The sequence below is a fragment of the Schistocerca cancellata genome, chromosome 7 (genome assembly GCF_023864275.1).
Source record: "Schistocerca cancellata isolate TAMUIC-IGC-003103 chromosome 7, iqSchCanc2.1, whole genome shotgun sequence".
Lineage (NCBI taxonomy): Eukaryota > Metazoa > Arthropoda > Insecta > Orthoptera > Acrididae > Schistocerca > Schistocerca cancellata.
This window is the reverse complement of record NC_064632.1, coordinates 183,719,626-183,735,865: the sequence shown is the minus strand read 5'-3', so window position 1 is coordinate 183,735,865 and position 16,240 is coordinate 183,719,626. Positions and strand designations below refer to the sequence as shown.

Here is a 16,240-nt window from a genome sequence, read left to right as displayed (position 1 = left end):
CACAGCACGCTCGTGAAATGGTCATATAGGAAAATTCCCACTTCACGCTACCTCAGAGATGCTGTGTCCCATCACTCATGCGCCAACTATAACACCACATTCAAACTCACTTAAATCTTGATAACCTGCCATTGTAGCAGAAGTACCCAATATAACAACTGCGCCAGACACTTATTGCCTTATATAGGCATTGCCGACTGCAGTGCCATCATCTACCTCTTTACATATCTCTGTATTTGAATATGCATGCCTATACCAAATACTTTGGCACTTCAGTGTATAATAAGTTCAGTTGCATGAAAATGCTTAAAGATGAACAAATGAAAGGAAAATTTCACAAAAATTCTTATATGTTTGCAAACTAGATGAAATCACATAGTTTCAAAATAAATATGTAATTGCTTAATGCAGTTATGAAAACTATGATACGACAGAAATCACAAAATTTCTTCTTCTTCCATGAACTTTTTATTGGAAAGCTATGTGAACTGTTCTTTTCTTATTTCATTATCATTTCTATTTACCTGTTGTAAAGGATAATATCTGGCTGCCAAATTTCATGATCAGCTAAATGTAGCTCATGGAGTCCACCCCATTCTGTTTTATTCCACTTCAGTTTCTCATCTGTCCATATCTGCAACAGGTGTATTACTGTATAATAACCTAAGAATAATGTTATATTATTGCCGAAAAATTAATGTTTAGTCACAAGTTGACAAGAATGCACCAACAACTGTTTTTATGGTCATTAGTATCCAGTTATTGAAAGTATGAATAATATGCTTGCATTAATGTTCATAAAACCTTTACGCTTAATTATTCTTCCTTTGAACGCATATATGTTAGGCTCAAAAAATTTTCTGTTGTTGGCATTAAATTTTGGATTACTTAGCTAGTGTGTTAAGAATCTGAGAACTTTATGTGCACAATTTCATACATCAGCATGAAGATAAAGTTAACTGGAATTACCAGACTGCCTGTAAAAAAATATTTTCCAGGAACAAACGTGATAAAACTGAACAGTAATAGACACTGTGCTTTTTAAAATAATGCAGTCGCTAAACAAAAGTGGTAAACATTTAATGACTGCTAATAATATATTATAGAATGAAAAGCATTCTCACTCTGACCATGAGACTGTAAAAAGTACCATAAGGAGACAGAACAGTGGTAATATTGCAATTTAGTATTCCATGGCTGTGGAAATAAGAATTCCACAGTAACTATCAAATATTTATAAAAATACTTATTGTTTAAGTATTCAGTTCAAAAGCACAGTAAAACTGAAAACTACACTGTACTGTGAGCTGCAGTTAACATACACAAGAATATGCCTCGCCCATAGGAATGGGCACCCTTGATGACATTATGCAAAGCTTATAAAAGTGTTAACTTCCCTGCTCCCACCTATTACATGAATGGCAAGGATTTTGGAAAACTAGAAAACCTCAAGAGTGAATGAAAAGAAAAAATGGACGCATTTACTAAACATCATAAAATTGTCCACAAGTGTGGACCTCATTACCCAGGATGGGATGGAGACGAGGTTCAAAATTAATGTCAGGAAGTACCAGCTCATAAGAGAACCAACAGGAATGGCGAGCAACTGATCAACCTGTCTAGAAACTACAACTAGATCCATAACGTTGTTCTTAAAGTTGTGGCAACCAAACATCTTTGCAGGAAAGCTAAGATATGTAATGTCACAATACTATGTTAGAGAAGTTTTCCACTGGAACATAACCTGCAATATAGCAACACAATAAAAAATTGTGGTATCAAAGAGCTTGCTGGTAACTGTTCTTCATGCTACCTAAATAAAAAGATCCAGTGTATGAATTAAAAAATCCAGGGAACAAACAGCATCTTCAGAAAGGGCAATAATCACTACAGACATACCAAAGGGATTGAAAGGGGTGTTCTGAACGTGAACAATGAAATTTCTAAAAGGTAAATGAGCAGAAGACAGGACAAACAATCTAGCTTGAGAATACAAAGAAGATACCGCAGGAAATGCATTGTCTGGGGCACTGTTGGATGTCATCGTGGAACTCACGTGGACTCAAATGAGGATACCACGGGGCATGGCAGGGCACTCGTTGTGTGGAGCCTGACAACATATGATCATAAGTGAGCTCACTTGAGGTGATGCCACTGGCAATGGCTGGGCAGAAAGGTGTGGCCCCCATGAGAAAATGTAAGGCAAAGTACACTGCCCATGAGTCAGTTAAGCAGTTAGAATTCAGGAGAACTCCACAGTTAACACAGATAGAAGTAGTGTACTCACATTCATTCAGTTCATTCAGACAAGCAGTAAAGATTGTTGTTGTTGTTGTTCCCAACCAAGTACCAAAATACCTGGAAACATCTGGTTAGCCAACACCAACTGAACAGACCTCCCTCATTATATCTACATCTACATCATGATTCTGCAATTCACTGTCAAGTGCATGGAAGAGGGTTCATTGAACTATCTTCAAGACACTTCTCTGCTGTTCCACTCTCAGACAACATGTGGGAAAAACAAACACTTAAATCTTTCTATGTGAGCTCTAATTTATTTTTCCTTTTTATGTTGATCATTCCTCCCTATGTAGGTGGGCACCAACAAAATGTTTTCACACTCTGAGGAGAAAGTTAGTGATCGAACTTTCATGAGAAGATCCAGCCACAACGAAAAACACCTTTCTCTAAATGACTGCCACCCCAACTCACATATCATACCCACGGTGCTCTCTACCCTGTTTTGTGATAGTATGAAACAAGCTGCCATTCAGTGCAGTTTTTTAATGTCTTCCATTAATCCTATCTTATGCGGGTACCACACTGCACAGCAATACTCAAGAAGAGGACATCAAGCATAGTATAGGCAGTCTCTTTCGTAGATCTGTTACATTTTCTCAGTATTCAGCCAATAAATCACAGTCTTTGGCTTAATTTACCCACTGTGTGACTATTTCAAATTCTGTTATTTGTAATTGTAGTTCCTAGTCTTTATATTTGTGTGATTTGTTGTGTAATCAAAATTTAGCAGATTCCTTTTGGTACTCTTGAGGACGACTTCACACTTTTAATTAGTTAGAGTCAACTGCCACTTTTCACACCATGCAGACGTCTTGTCTAGCTTGTTTGTAATTTGTATTGATAATTTATTTGATGGTAAATGAAGGCATCATTTGAAAACAATATAAGAGTGCTACTGACATTGTCTCCTAAATTGTTTATGTAGATCAGGAAACTTCCTTGGGGAATGCCAGTTATTGCTTCTCTTTCACTCAGTGAGTTTCTGGCAATGACTACAAACTTTGACCATTCTGACTGGAAATCACAAATCCAGTCACCCAACTGAGACAATAGACCATAGGCATGCAATTTTATTAGAAGTTGCTTGTGAGGTATGGAATAAAAAGCCTTCTGGAAATCTAAAAATATGGAATCAGTTTGAATCCCCTGTTAATAGCACTCATTACTTTGTGAGAATAAAGAACTAGAAGTGCTTCACAAGAATAATATTTTCTGAATCTGTTTTGGCTGTTCTTCAATAAAGCGTTTTCTTTAAGATAACTCATAGTGTTACAAAACCCTACTACAAATCAATGTTAGTGATGCAGGTCTATAATCCAGCAGATTACTCCTATTTCCTTTCACGGATATGAGTGTGGCCTGCGCAACTTTCCAGTCTTTAGATATGGACCTTTCAATGAGCAACTGGTTGTAAATGATTGCTAAATATCGACTTATCGCATGAGCATACTCTGAGAGGAACCTGACTGGTCTACAATCAGGACCTGAGTCCTTGCCTTTATTAAGTGATTTAAGCTGCTTTGCTACACCGAGGATATGTATTTCTAAGTAACTCAAGTCAGCAGTTGTTTTTGGTTCTGGGTATTTGCTTCATATTCTTTGGTGAAGATGCCTAGGCTGCTTGCTGGATGTGACGTAACTTTATTTTGTGGTGCTAGGTGTGTGACATTGGTTACGGATTACCAAGGGCTGTCTGCTGTTTGAAGAAACAATAACTACATGCTACAAATTATTGGGATAGGTCACCATTCTTTGAAACATCAAATCTACTCAATCCAGCATCAAACAAAAAGATGGAATGGCTTTGAAAATCTTTGCAACAACAAATATGCGGGTCAATGGCAGTCAGGAGTGCAAGAGAGCCTAGAGAGCAAGATAGAGGGATGGCAGGAGAGCACCTGGAGAAAATAGAAGATGAGGCCAGAGTGAGCAGCTGCAGATGGGCAGTACCTACGGGTCAAGGCAGTCATCCTAAACGCTGGTCAGGGTTGGAGCAGCAGCAGTGGTGGATGGCAGTGCAAGAACAAAGACGATGTGCAGAGGCAGCACCCAACAGCAGCATAAGGACACAGAGGAAGCTCTGTAAATGATGGCACATGGCAGCAAACAGCGGTAGCAGTACGATTTCAGGTGATGAGTGGAACACCTTAGCAGCCACACCACAAGACAGGGATTGTGTTTCATGCAATGGCACTGGAGCACAAGAGACACCCAGTAGGCAGTTTGTTAGTTTGTCGGAAGCATTCAAATTAATACCGAAACCGTTTGATGACACTAAGAATACTCTAAATGAGTTCCTTGACAACTAAAATATTGCATTTGAACTCATAAATCCAGAGCAGCATGACATTCTGCTAAAATAGTTGGCTCAGCACATGAAACATGTTAGTAAGAGATTCAAGTTCCTCTTTGTGAAATGTATATGCCATTGTTGTAGAAAACTATGCCAGCAAAAGAACACTTGATTACTAGGCATGCAAAATGTTTGTGAGTTCACAAGAACATGAGAAAGCAAAGCATAGTGAGGCTTGCAGCTGGATGCAATGCAGAACTTCTTTAGAGAAGCTTTCAGAGGTACCATGTGAAAGCCAGTGTTAGAAGGTAGCCTGATACTCATCCGGAAGTTAAGCAGAGTGGTGGTGTTTATCCAAGGGGTTTTCAACACTAGGATTAAGACCATAGTGCATGTGCACGTTGAACAAAAACCATTAGCAGAGGCTATAGAGGTCACTCTGATGGAAGAAAGGGCACAATAGTCACAGCCAGAGAGAAAATAAGTACTCAAAGTGGCATTGTGGCACCAAGAAACAAAAAGGAAGTAATGGACTATTTTGCATATGGTAAACCAGTGCACATTTCAAGAGACTGTCATGCTGATAAAAGAGTAAGAATGGTAGGGTGGGTTGTACCAGGAAATGGAGGAGAGAGTACAAGAGTGCCAGTGAAGACGGACAACATTGGTCTCACCGTGTTCCTTGGAAATTGCAGGGAAACAGCAGGAATACATGCAGTAAGATGTTCACAGCATAACTTACCCAGGCACAGTGGCCCGTGCCACTTTAACATGTTTTACATGCAAACAAACCGGTCACTACACAAGAGACTGCACGGTGTGTGAATGGCAAGCTCAGAGGAAAAATGAAAGGCAGAGAAACCAAGTAAGGGTGTAAGAAAGCAGTTGCCTTATGCCTTGGCTGGAAGGATATTAACAGTCAATTGTGAAAACAGAATGAATATTTAGAAAACTGGAGTGAATGACATGAGATTTCACATGGATTGGAGGGGGGGATTGCAAATAGGCCTAGTTTGAAGAAGCAGCTTAAAGGATGTTGGGAGGTATAAATCATTGAAGGAATTAGGATTCAGGAAATTGCTAATATGATTGCAAAGACTGAGGAAGCTTTAATCTTCAGATTGCAGATGAGAAGCAGAATGTAAGTGAGGCATTGCTTCCACATAATCAGGAAAGCTGTAGATCTTCCATTTGACTGGTGGGTAGAGACTTATTTAAGGAATATGGACTCATAATTAATTATACTACCAAGGGCCTGTGTATCCATGGGGAATGGATCAAAACAAAGATGAAGCAAGAGTGAGAACTCTGAACAGTGCTCATAAGAGAAAGATAAGACTCTTTCGAAACAGGCTGAGATGCAGAGACATAGGCACATAGATTAATAAAATTGGAGCAAGACAGTGAGCTCTGGACAGTATATGCACAGAAAGGAGAAGGCTGTTTTGTAATGGGCTCAGTTGTGGAGCAAAGGTATGTACAAAGGTAAAGATCAGTAGTGACAGGAGCCAAACTGTCAACCAATAGCAAGAAAAGAAAACTAGGATTGCTGGAAAGAAGTTATAGGGACACAAGCTATTGTAAAGAAGGCCCTTAAGAAGAACAGGTATTCAGGTTAAAAACAGAGGCAAATAGAATAAGAGAGACTATCATTTCAAAATAGGAGGTCACCAAGGACATCTATTTACCTGAGGCACTGGGAAAAGTGGACTCAGGAGAATGCATAATGAGTGTGCTTACCACTACAGATGAGAGCGTATCAGTAGAATTCCCACTGCTGATAGCAAAAACAGTACCAGAGTGGGACTTGTTCAAAGTAAATCACTTTAATAAAGATAAACCACAGTTGAAAGATCAAATAAGTATGCTGAAAGAGAATATCTGTGCGAGTCATATGGATGTGGAAGAAAAAGACACAGTTATTGAGCTATGCAACATGAATAGTAATGTTTTTGATTTGTCAGGAGACAAGTTATATACAGATAGCATCAGGCACGAAATCAAGTTACTACTGGAGGTTGAAGGTAGAGTGATTTGTTCGTGACTCTACAGGATACTGAAAGCACAAAAGGATATGCTGCAGCAAGAGATTTAAAAAATGTTAGAACATGACATCATAGTACCAAGCATAAGTGGTTGAAAGTTTCCGTTGATAATGCTTCCAAAAAAGATGGACGCCAATGGAAAGTCAAAATGGGATATAGTCACTGACTACATGCAACTGAATGGAATCTCCCTAAATTCAGTTTATCCATTGCCGAGGATAGGTGAAATTCTTGGTGTTCTATGAAAGGCAAAATACTTTTTGATCTTTGACTTAGCAGAAGGCTATTAGTAGATCTTATTAGATGAAGAGGGTTGGGAAAAGATAGCTTCCTTATTGCATATGAGCATTATAAATACAAACAAATGCCCTTGGGTCTTTAAAGAGCTCCAAGTACATTTGAGAAATTGATGAATTATATTTTGATAGGGGTACAAAGTGACAAATTATTTATCTACTAGTATGACATGGTGATTTTTGGCTCTTCCTCAAAGGAACATAATGTGCAACTACTACAGGGTGTACATAAAGTCCAGAAACACTTTCAATTATTTATTGCACAAAAACTAAACATTGTACAGATGTCATACATATTGCATTTTGAAGAGAAACTCTGAAAGTTTTTCTTTACAAACTTTGATGTGCGAACCATGAGTGACCTGGCAGATGTCAATATGGTAATCAAATTCTTATCATACCCATCCCAGCATGGCATTGTCGACTGTGGCAGTCCCTTCCCGTATTCTCTCCCGGAGGTCTGCTACATCACATGGTAGAGGTGGTACATACACCAGATCTTTAATGTGTCACCACAGAAAAAAGTCACATGGAGTGAGATCTGGTGATCGGGGAGGCCATTTCATGAAACAGCTGTCCCCTACTACAGCACGGCCAATCCATTGATGCGGTAGCTACGTATTGAGGTATCCACGAACTTCATTATGAAAATGGGGTGGAGCCCCATCCTGCTGAAAGATGAACAGAGAGTCCAATTGCATTTGAGGCATCAGCCATTGCTGCAACATGTCCAAGTCGGAATATCCAGTGACAGTGCTCTCGATAAAGAAGAATGGCTCGTACAGTTTTCGACATGACAAGGCACAAGAAACATTTACCTCTGGGGAATCACGCTCAAATTCAATGCAGTCGTTTGGGTGCTTTGTACCCCAGATTCAGCATTGAACAACTGTAGCACTCTTGCTTTTGCCGAACTCCAACAAAGAGAAAGCTTGCTCCGCACCTGAATTCGCCATGTTTGTGACTAGCGCTGACTATCGGCAAATTACCAAACTATGCTGTGGCAGTATACATGAAAAAAATCTTTCAGAGTTTCTCCTCAAAATGACAGTGTACAATATATGTACAATGTTTGGTTCTTGAGCAATAAATAATTGAAAGTGTTCCCAGACTTTATGGACACCCTGTAGAATTGTTTGATAGGCTTAGATTCCACATTCTAAAGCTACAGGTGGACAAATCTGAAGTTTTGCAAAAAGAAGTGTTCCATTTGAGTCATATCCTATCAGCCAAGGGATTGAGGCCAGACACGACAGAAGGTCAAAGTGATCAAAGAGTATCGACAGCCTAAAGCAAGGAAGCAACTGAAGGCTTATCCAGGTATCGTCATATACTATAGGCATTTTATAAGTAACATCAATAAAATTGTAAAGCTTTACATGAATTATTAAAGAAAGAAGTTCCTTACACCCTGGTGGTTGAGCAAGAAAATGCTTTTCAGCACTTGAAAGAGAAGGTGACCAGTCCACTGATACTGCCGTACCCAGACACTGAAAAAGGACTTCACAATCACCAAGGGTGTTAGCCAGATTTTTGTTGGGGTCATCTTAAGTCAGGGAAAGATCAGAAGTGACCTACTTGTCGCATATGTCTTGAGGACACTGAATAAAGCAGAATGGGGGTACAGTACTATTGCGAGGAAGATGGTAGCCACATACTTTAGGCCATATGTATTTGGCAGAAAGTTTCTGATATGTACTGACCACAAACCCCTCACATGGGGAGACAGCATATTAGACCCATCATCCAGATTAATGATATTTAGATTAAAGCTGGAGGGATATGACCAGGTAACACATAAAAGCAGCAAACAAAATCAAATTGCTGATGCAGTCTCATGAGTGAGAGGCCAGGGAGGCTGGCACATGACTGGAAAGTGACAACAGCCTAGGTCATGAGGTGGTAGTGGCAGAAGAGTAACCCAATGCATAGGTGAGTGACTCACAGGCAGGTGAAGACAGCAAGATGGTTGACATACATGAGCAGATGGGACATCCATCCTCCAAGGACACAGAACACAAGGCAGCTAAGCCAAGACAGTGGAAGAAATTAATGGGGACAAAAAAAGCTGTGATACTACAACAAAATCATGATTCTCCAGTTAAAAGACACCAAAGTACAGGAAGAATTAATGAATGAATAAAAAAAAAAGTACTGACTATGGAGCAGAATTAAAAAGGATATAGAAGATTATATCAAGAAATGTGAAAGCTGCCAGAAGAACAAACTCACTAGGAAACACACAAAAATGCCTCTAGAGATCTTTAAAATTCCCAAACACGAGAAGTGTCATATTGATTTGGTAGGTACAGAATACCATCAGTAATACTGAATGAGGCAGGAAGCAATTTTATAAGTGAAACCATGAAAACAATGTGCAAATTGTTGCATATTGAGAAAATACAATCTACCAGCTAACATCCTCAAATAAACAGAGCATGAGAAAGGTTCACATCTACATTTATACTCCGCAAGCCACCCAACGGTGTGTGGCGGAGGGCACTTTACGTGCCACTGTCATTATCTCCCTTTCCTGTTCCAGTCGCGTATTGTTCGCGGGAAGAACGACTGTCTGAAAGCCTCTGTGCGCGCTCTAATCTCTCTAATTTTACATTCGTGATCTCCTCGGGAGGTATAAGTAGGGGGAAGCAATATATTCGATACCTCATCCAGAAACGCACCCTCTCGAAACCTGGCGAGCAAGCTACACCGCGATGCAGAGCGCCTCTCTTGCAGAGTCTGCCACTTGAGTTTGTTAAACATCTCCGTAACGCTATCACGGTTACCAAATAACCCTGTGACGAAACGCGCCGCTCTTCTTTGGATCTTCTCTATCTCCTCCGTCAACCCGATCTGGTACGGATCCCACACTGATGAGCAATACTCAAGTATAGGTCGAACGAGTGTTTTGTAAGCCACCTCCTTTGTTGATGGACTACATTTTCTAAGGACTCTCCCAATGAATCTCAACCTGGTACCCGCCTTACCAACAATTAATTTTATATGATCATTCCACTTCAAATCGTTCCGCACGCATACTCCCAGATATTTTACAGAAGTAACTGCTACCAGTGTTTGTTCCGCTATCATATAATCATACAATAAAGGATCCTTCTTTCTATGTATTCGCAATACATTACATTTGTCTATGTTAAGGGTCAGTTGCCACTCCCTGCACCAAGTGCCTATCCGCTGCAGATCTTCCTGCATTTCGCTACAATTTTCTAATGCTGCAACTTCTCTGTATACTACAGCATCATCCGCGAAAAGCCGCATGGAACTTCCGACACTATCTACTAGGTCATTTATATATATTGTGAAAAGCAATGGTCCCATAACACTCCCCTGTGGCACGCCAGAGGTTACTTTAACGTCTGTAGATGTCTCTCCATTGAGAACAACATGCTGTGTTCTGTTTGCTAAAAACTCTTCAATCCAGCCACACAGCTGGTCTGATATTCCGTAGGCTCTTACTTTGTTTATCAGACGACAGTGCGGAACTGTATCGAACGCCTTCCGGAAGTCAAGGAAAATGGCATCTACCTGGGAGCCTGTATCTAATATTTTCTGGGTTTCATGAACAAATAATGCGAGTTGGGTTTCACACGATCGCTGTTTCCGGAATCCATGTTGATTCCTACATAGTAGATTCTGAGTTTCCAAAAACGACATGATACTCGAGCAAAAGACATGTTCTAAAATTCTACAACAGATCGACGTCAGAGAGATAGGTCTATAGTTTTGCGCATCTGCTCGACGACCCTTCTTGAAGACTGGGACTACCTGTGCTCTTTTCCAATCATTTGGAACCTTCTGTTCCTCTAGAGACTTGCGGTACACGGCTGTTAGAAGGGGGGCAAGTTCTTTCGCGTACTCTGTGTAGAATCGAATTGGTATCCCGTCAGGTCCAGTGGACTTTCCTCTGTTGAGTGATTCCAGTTGCTTTTCTATTCCTTGGACACTTATTTCAATGTCAGCCATTTTTTCGTTGGTGCGAGGATTTAGAGAAGGAACTGCAGTGCGGTCTTCCTCTGTGAAACAGCTTTGGAAAAAGGTGTTTAGTATTTCAGCTTTACGCTTGTCATCCTCTGTTTCAATGCCATCATCGTCCCAGAGTGTCTGGACATGATGTTTCGAGCCACTTACTGATTTAACGTAAGACCAGAACTTCCTAGGATTTTCTGTCAAGTCGGTACCTAGTATTTTACTTTCGAATTCACTGAACGCTTCACGCATAGCCCTCCTTACGCTAACTTTGACATCGTTTAGCTTCTGTTTGTCTGAGAGGTTTTGGCTGCGTTTAATCACATGTTAACAGAAATGTTTCAACATTGCATAAACAGACTGCAAACAGACTGGGACAAGTAGCTTCTGTATGTCGATTTTGTGTACAATACAACACCGCACAGCACAACAGGATATATGCCATACAAATTATTCTTTTTATAACAATGAAAACAATCAATTATTGACAAAATTATTTAATTGGATAGATAAAAAATCTACTCACCAAGTGGCAGCAGAACATACACATAAAAGTCTGTTGTGATTGGCAAGCTTTTGGAGCCAGTGGCTCCTTCTTAGGCAGAAGCATTGAAGGGGAGGGAAGAAGGGTGAAGGAAAAGAACTTGAGAGGTCTAGGAAAAGGGGTAGATTTTGGGAAAGTCACCCAGAACCACGGGTCAGGGAAGACTTACCGTATGGGATGAGAATCCTTCTGAGAATGTCTTCCCTTCTCATCCCGTATGGCAAGTCTCCCCTGACCCATGGTACTGGGTGATTTTCCCAAAATCTACCCCTCTTTCTAGACCTGTCAAGTCCTTTTCCTTCACCTTTCTTCCTTCCCCTTCAACCCTTCTGCCTGAAGAAGGAGTCACTGGCTCCAAAAGCTTTCCAACCACAACAGTCTTTTATGTATGTGTTCTGCTGCCGCTTGGTGAGTAGATTTTTTATCCATACAATTAAATAGAATTATTCTTTTTAGTGTATACAACATTCCAGGGATACTACAGAAGAATCTGGTGAGGCTTATTATAATTTTAATGATTATATGGGAGAACTGAAAGTGTGGATGCAAGAGATGCACCAATGTCGGAGAGGAAAGAATACATAATGCAAGATAAAGAACAAGAAGCATTATGATAAAACACATAATCCATTCTACACTCCTGGAAATGGAAAAAAGAACACATTGACACCGGTGTGTCAGACCCACCATACTTGCTCCGGACACTGCGAGAGGGCTGTACAAGCAATGATCACACGCACGGCACAGCGGACACACCAGGAACTGCGGTGTTGGCCGTCGAATGGCGCTAGCTGCGCAGCATTTGTGCACCGCCGCTGTCAGTGTCAGCCAGTTTGCCGTGGCATACGGAGCTCCATCGCAGTCTTTAACACTGGTAGCATGCCGCGACAGCATGGACGTGAACCGTATGTGCAGTTGACGGACTTTGAGCGAGGGCGTATAGTGGGCATGCGGGAGGCCGGGTGGACGTACCGCCGAATTGCTCAACACGTGGGGCGTGAGGTCTCCACAGTACATCGATGTTGTCGCCAGTGGTCGGCGGAAGGTGCACGTGCCCGTCGACCTGGGACCGGACCGCAGCGACGCACGGATGCACGCCAAGACCGTAGGATCCTACGCAGTGCCGTAGGGGACCGCACCGCCACTTCCCAGCAAATTAGGGACACTGTTGCTCCTGGGGTATCGGCGAGGACCATTCGCAACCATCTCCATGAAGCTGGGCTACGGTCCCGCACACCGTTAGGCCGTCTTCCGCTCACGCCCCAACATCGTGCAGCCCGCCTCCAGTGGTGTCGCGACAGGCGTGAATGGAGGGACGAATGGAGACGTGTCGTCTTCAGCGATGAGAGTCGCTTCTGCCTTGGTGCCAATGATGGTCGTATGCGTGTTTGGCGCCGTGCAGGTGAGCGCCACAATCAGGACTGCATACGACCGAGGCACACAGGGCCAACGCCCGGCATCATGGTGTGGGGAGCGATCTCCTGCACTGGCCGTACACCACTGGTGATCGTCGAGGGGACACTGAATAGTGCACGGTACATCCAAACCGTCATCGAACCCATCGTTCTACCATTCCTAGACCGGCAAGGGAACTTGCTGTTCCAACAGGACAATGCACGTCCGCATGTATCCCGTGCCACCCAACGTGCTCTAGAAGGTGTAAGTCAACTACCCTGGCCAGCAAGATCTCCGGATCTGTCCCCCATTGAGCATGTTTGGGACTGGATGAAGCGTCATCTCACGCGGTCTGCACGTCCAGCACGAACGCTGGTCCAACTGAGGTGCCAGGTGGAAATGGCATGGCAAGCCGTTCCACAGGACTACATCCAGCATCTCTACGATCGTCTCCATGGGAGAATAGCAGCCTGCATTGCTGCGAAAGATGGATATACACTGCACTAGTGCCGACATTGTGCATGCTCTGTTGCCTGTGTCTATGTGCCTGTGGTTCTGTCAGTGTGATCATGTGATGTATCTGACCCCAGGAATGTGTCAATAAAGTTTCCCCTTCCTGGGACAATGAATTCACGGTGTTCTTATTTCAATTTCCAGGAGTGTATTTTGATGATACAGTTCTATTGTTTGCTTAGAGCATACAATGAGGTAGATCGTGTAAACTAGATACCCAATGGTGAGGTCTGTACACGGTAATGTGAATGAAGGGACCCAGTTTTGTAATCTCCCTAAAAAGAAATAAATATCTTATGGTTCATGCCTACAGGCTGAAGGAACTTTTCTAATTCCAGATGTCAGCATTGTACTACATCATTGACATTACTCTCCTGCAGTTAGAGTTTAGCACACTTGAAAACAACCATACCTACAGGTCACAAAATTTCAGCCGTCACCCAGAATGTATTATGACAACATGGGAAAAGCAAAAATTTATAGTGTAGCTTGGAGAACTGTGAATTATTTCAGTTTGCTAGCACTATGGGCACAACATATAAGGGAGACAAGGAGAATTTGAATACAGGTGTTGTCCCAAGATTTGAAGGTGATGAGGCTGTTGTAACTTCAACAAGAAAAGGAACTTGTTTGAAGATGGTGTACTACCCAGACATTGCCCTTTACTGCATGAGGATGACCCCCCCCCCTTCCCCCCCTCCATGCCATTTTCAGATTTCAGTGAGGAATTGGAGCCATGGCCAGCCTAATCACAAGATTAGAACAGCACTTTGTGGCCTCTAACAGTAAGGTACCATATGAAATCAAGCTTTTCTACTTGCTTATTCTGGAGCTAAAGTATTTCGACTTCTTCAGCTGTTTAACCCGGGTCTGGAGCCAAGTAAACTAATATACACTCTGTTGAAGAATCAACTAAATGCCTACTACGCTTTGCTTAATGTTTTCAGTACTACTGTGCACAATAAACAACCCATGACATCATCTACAATGTTACACGACTCTCTGCCAGTCCATCCGACCTGTAAACAAACTCAAAGCCTGAAACAATTATGTTGCCACAAGGCCAGTATCTACTCCTACCCTTTGGGTGCAATCAATCTAAAGGTCCCCAATAACATATGAGCAAGCATGTCATGTCCAGAACATTACATTTCCATTTTGCCAACATTTCAGGGAACCAGTTACTTACAGGAGGTTTTACCCGAGAATTGTAATGATTCATTTTCTACAGCAGTTAACAATTTGCCTACAGTTATCACATGGGATAGTCAATGAATTCATGCCTGGTGTACACACAAACTCTGTGGAATCCTCCAATCTGTTCGCTGCCAACATAATTCCATTATCTGAACAATCAGCTGACCATCTGTCATGTATCAGTGAGCTTTTGCCCCACAGGTTTTCGACAGCAGGGAATAACACTCTTGGTAATGCCATCACTCCTGTCTGTGAGCAGTGTTCTGCCCACATCTCCATTGAAGATATCACAATCACCAGTCTTTTTTGGCTCTACAGTATTCGAGATGTGGACCAATCGATGCCCAAGTGTTGCAATTCAATCTCTTTTAGCCTCCCACAGCGGCACAGCATCACAGTGTTGGGCATCTCTCAGGACTACTCTGTATCCCCACGACTTCAGCGCTGAGTGGTGACAATGATACATTCACAGATAGTGGTGCAGATTCAAATTGTGATACAATGATGCACTATGTGATTCTGGGTTCAGAGCAAGTGCTTCACAAAGCTGTGGATGCAGGTGATGCTTCTTTGACAGTGGTTCTCTTAGCCCTTGCACCATGTCATTAGCACAGGACCAGGTACCTACACTTGCTACTTCAACAAACACTCTTTCCTCATAGTCACCTTCGGACCTGCCACAAACTTCTGCTACTCACCTCAGTGGCGAAGTTTTCACTCTCAGGAATTATGATGCACATCTTGGTCTTCCATTTTCAACAGTGTCTCTTGCCATCACAGATACATGTCTCATGACTTGCAATGTTTTCAGGGAGAAGAATTGGCACAATTTAGAACTCCATCCAATGGCCCATGCCTTGGAACACATCTACACAGTCAACCTCTCAAGACTCCTCAGGCTCGTGTCAGTGTGGTTGACCACAAGAACCCATTGCTGCACACAGGGTTGCTACTATTGCTTGCACGGATATACTACAAAAGCTACTGGCAGAACTTCCCAGTTTTTCGATTATTCACTCTTAGAAATTCAAACACAAATACTGGCCCACACCAGGAAGTACCTCCATCCACAGTATCTGGGAGAAGGTTCAATCTTCAGTGACACAGATTTTGTAGCTGTTCTTTCTTCAGATTCACTCCGAATGATACCCATCTGGACCAACCTCAGCATTCGTGTCATCATCCAGGACGGCTGCAGCATCGCTAAAGGGCTCTTCATGACCTCGGCTACAGGGACTGGGAGACAGCCATTGAAGTCACCCACACTCATGGGTGTCAACTACAATGACTCAAGGTGCCTCATGCGTGGGGACACCACTGTCAATGCCAGTCTCTACACCATGGCTTCACCATCACTCCCATTGGGGGCAATATCCCCATGCTTCTCCTAGGATGGCTATTACACAGCAATAAAACCAAGGTGGACCACTTTACCTACCAACAGGTGTTCACTGTCAGCATCACAACACTAGCTGGTGTACATCGCTTGCATTGCCACTAGTGGTGCTACAGTTGTGGAACTGTTTTGCCCCTGTTGACCACATGTCCACCAGGGGGTGGAGTAGGTAACCATCAGTCTGGCTTTTACTTAAGCAGATGCCATTTGTTAGCAAGCCAGTTCCATTTGGACAGCCTTACCTGCATCTACTCTGTGCAGTCCTTGAACAGA

The 16,240-nt window shown here is 42.3% G+C and overlaps 1 protein-coding gene across 1 annotated transcript in view; it reads right to left on the bottom strand.

The window, feature by feature from the left end:
• The window catches only part of LOC126092395 (acetylcholine receptor subunit alpha-L1-like), a 219,912-nt gene that overhangs the window by 98,917 nt on the left and 104,755 nt on the right, over nucleotides 1-16,240 (bottom strand). The window contains exon 4 of the mRNA XM_049907967.1: nucleotides 525-634. Coding sequence (XP_049763924.1) covers nucleotides 525-634 — 110 coding nt within the window. The remainder of the gene's footprint in view (nucleotides 1-524; nucleotides 635-16,240) is intronic.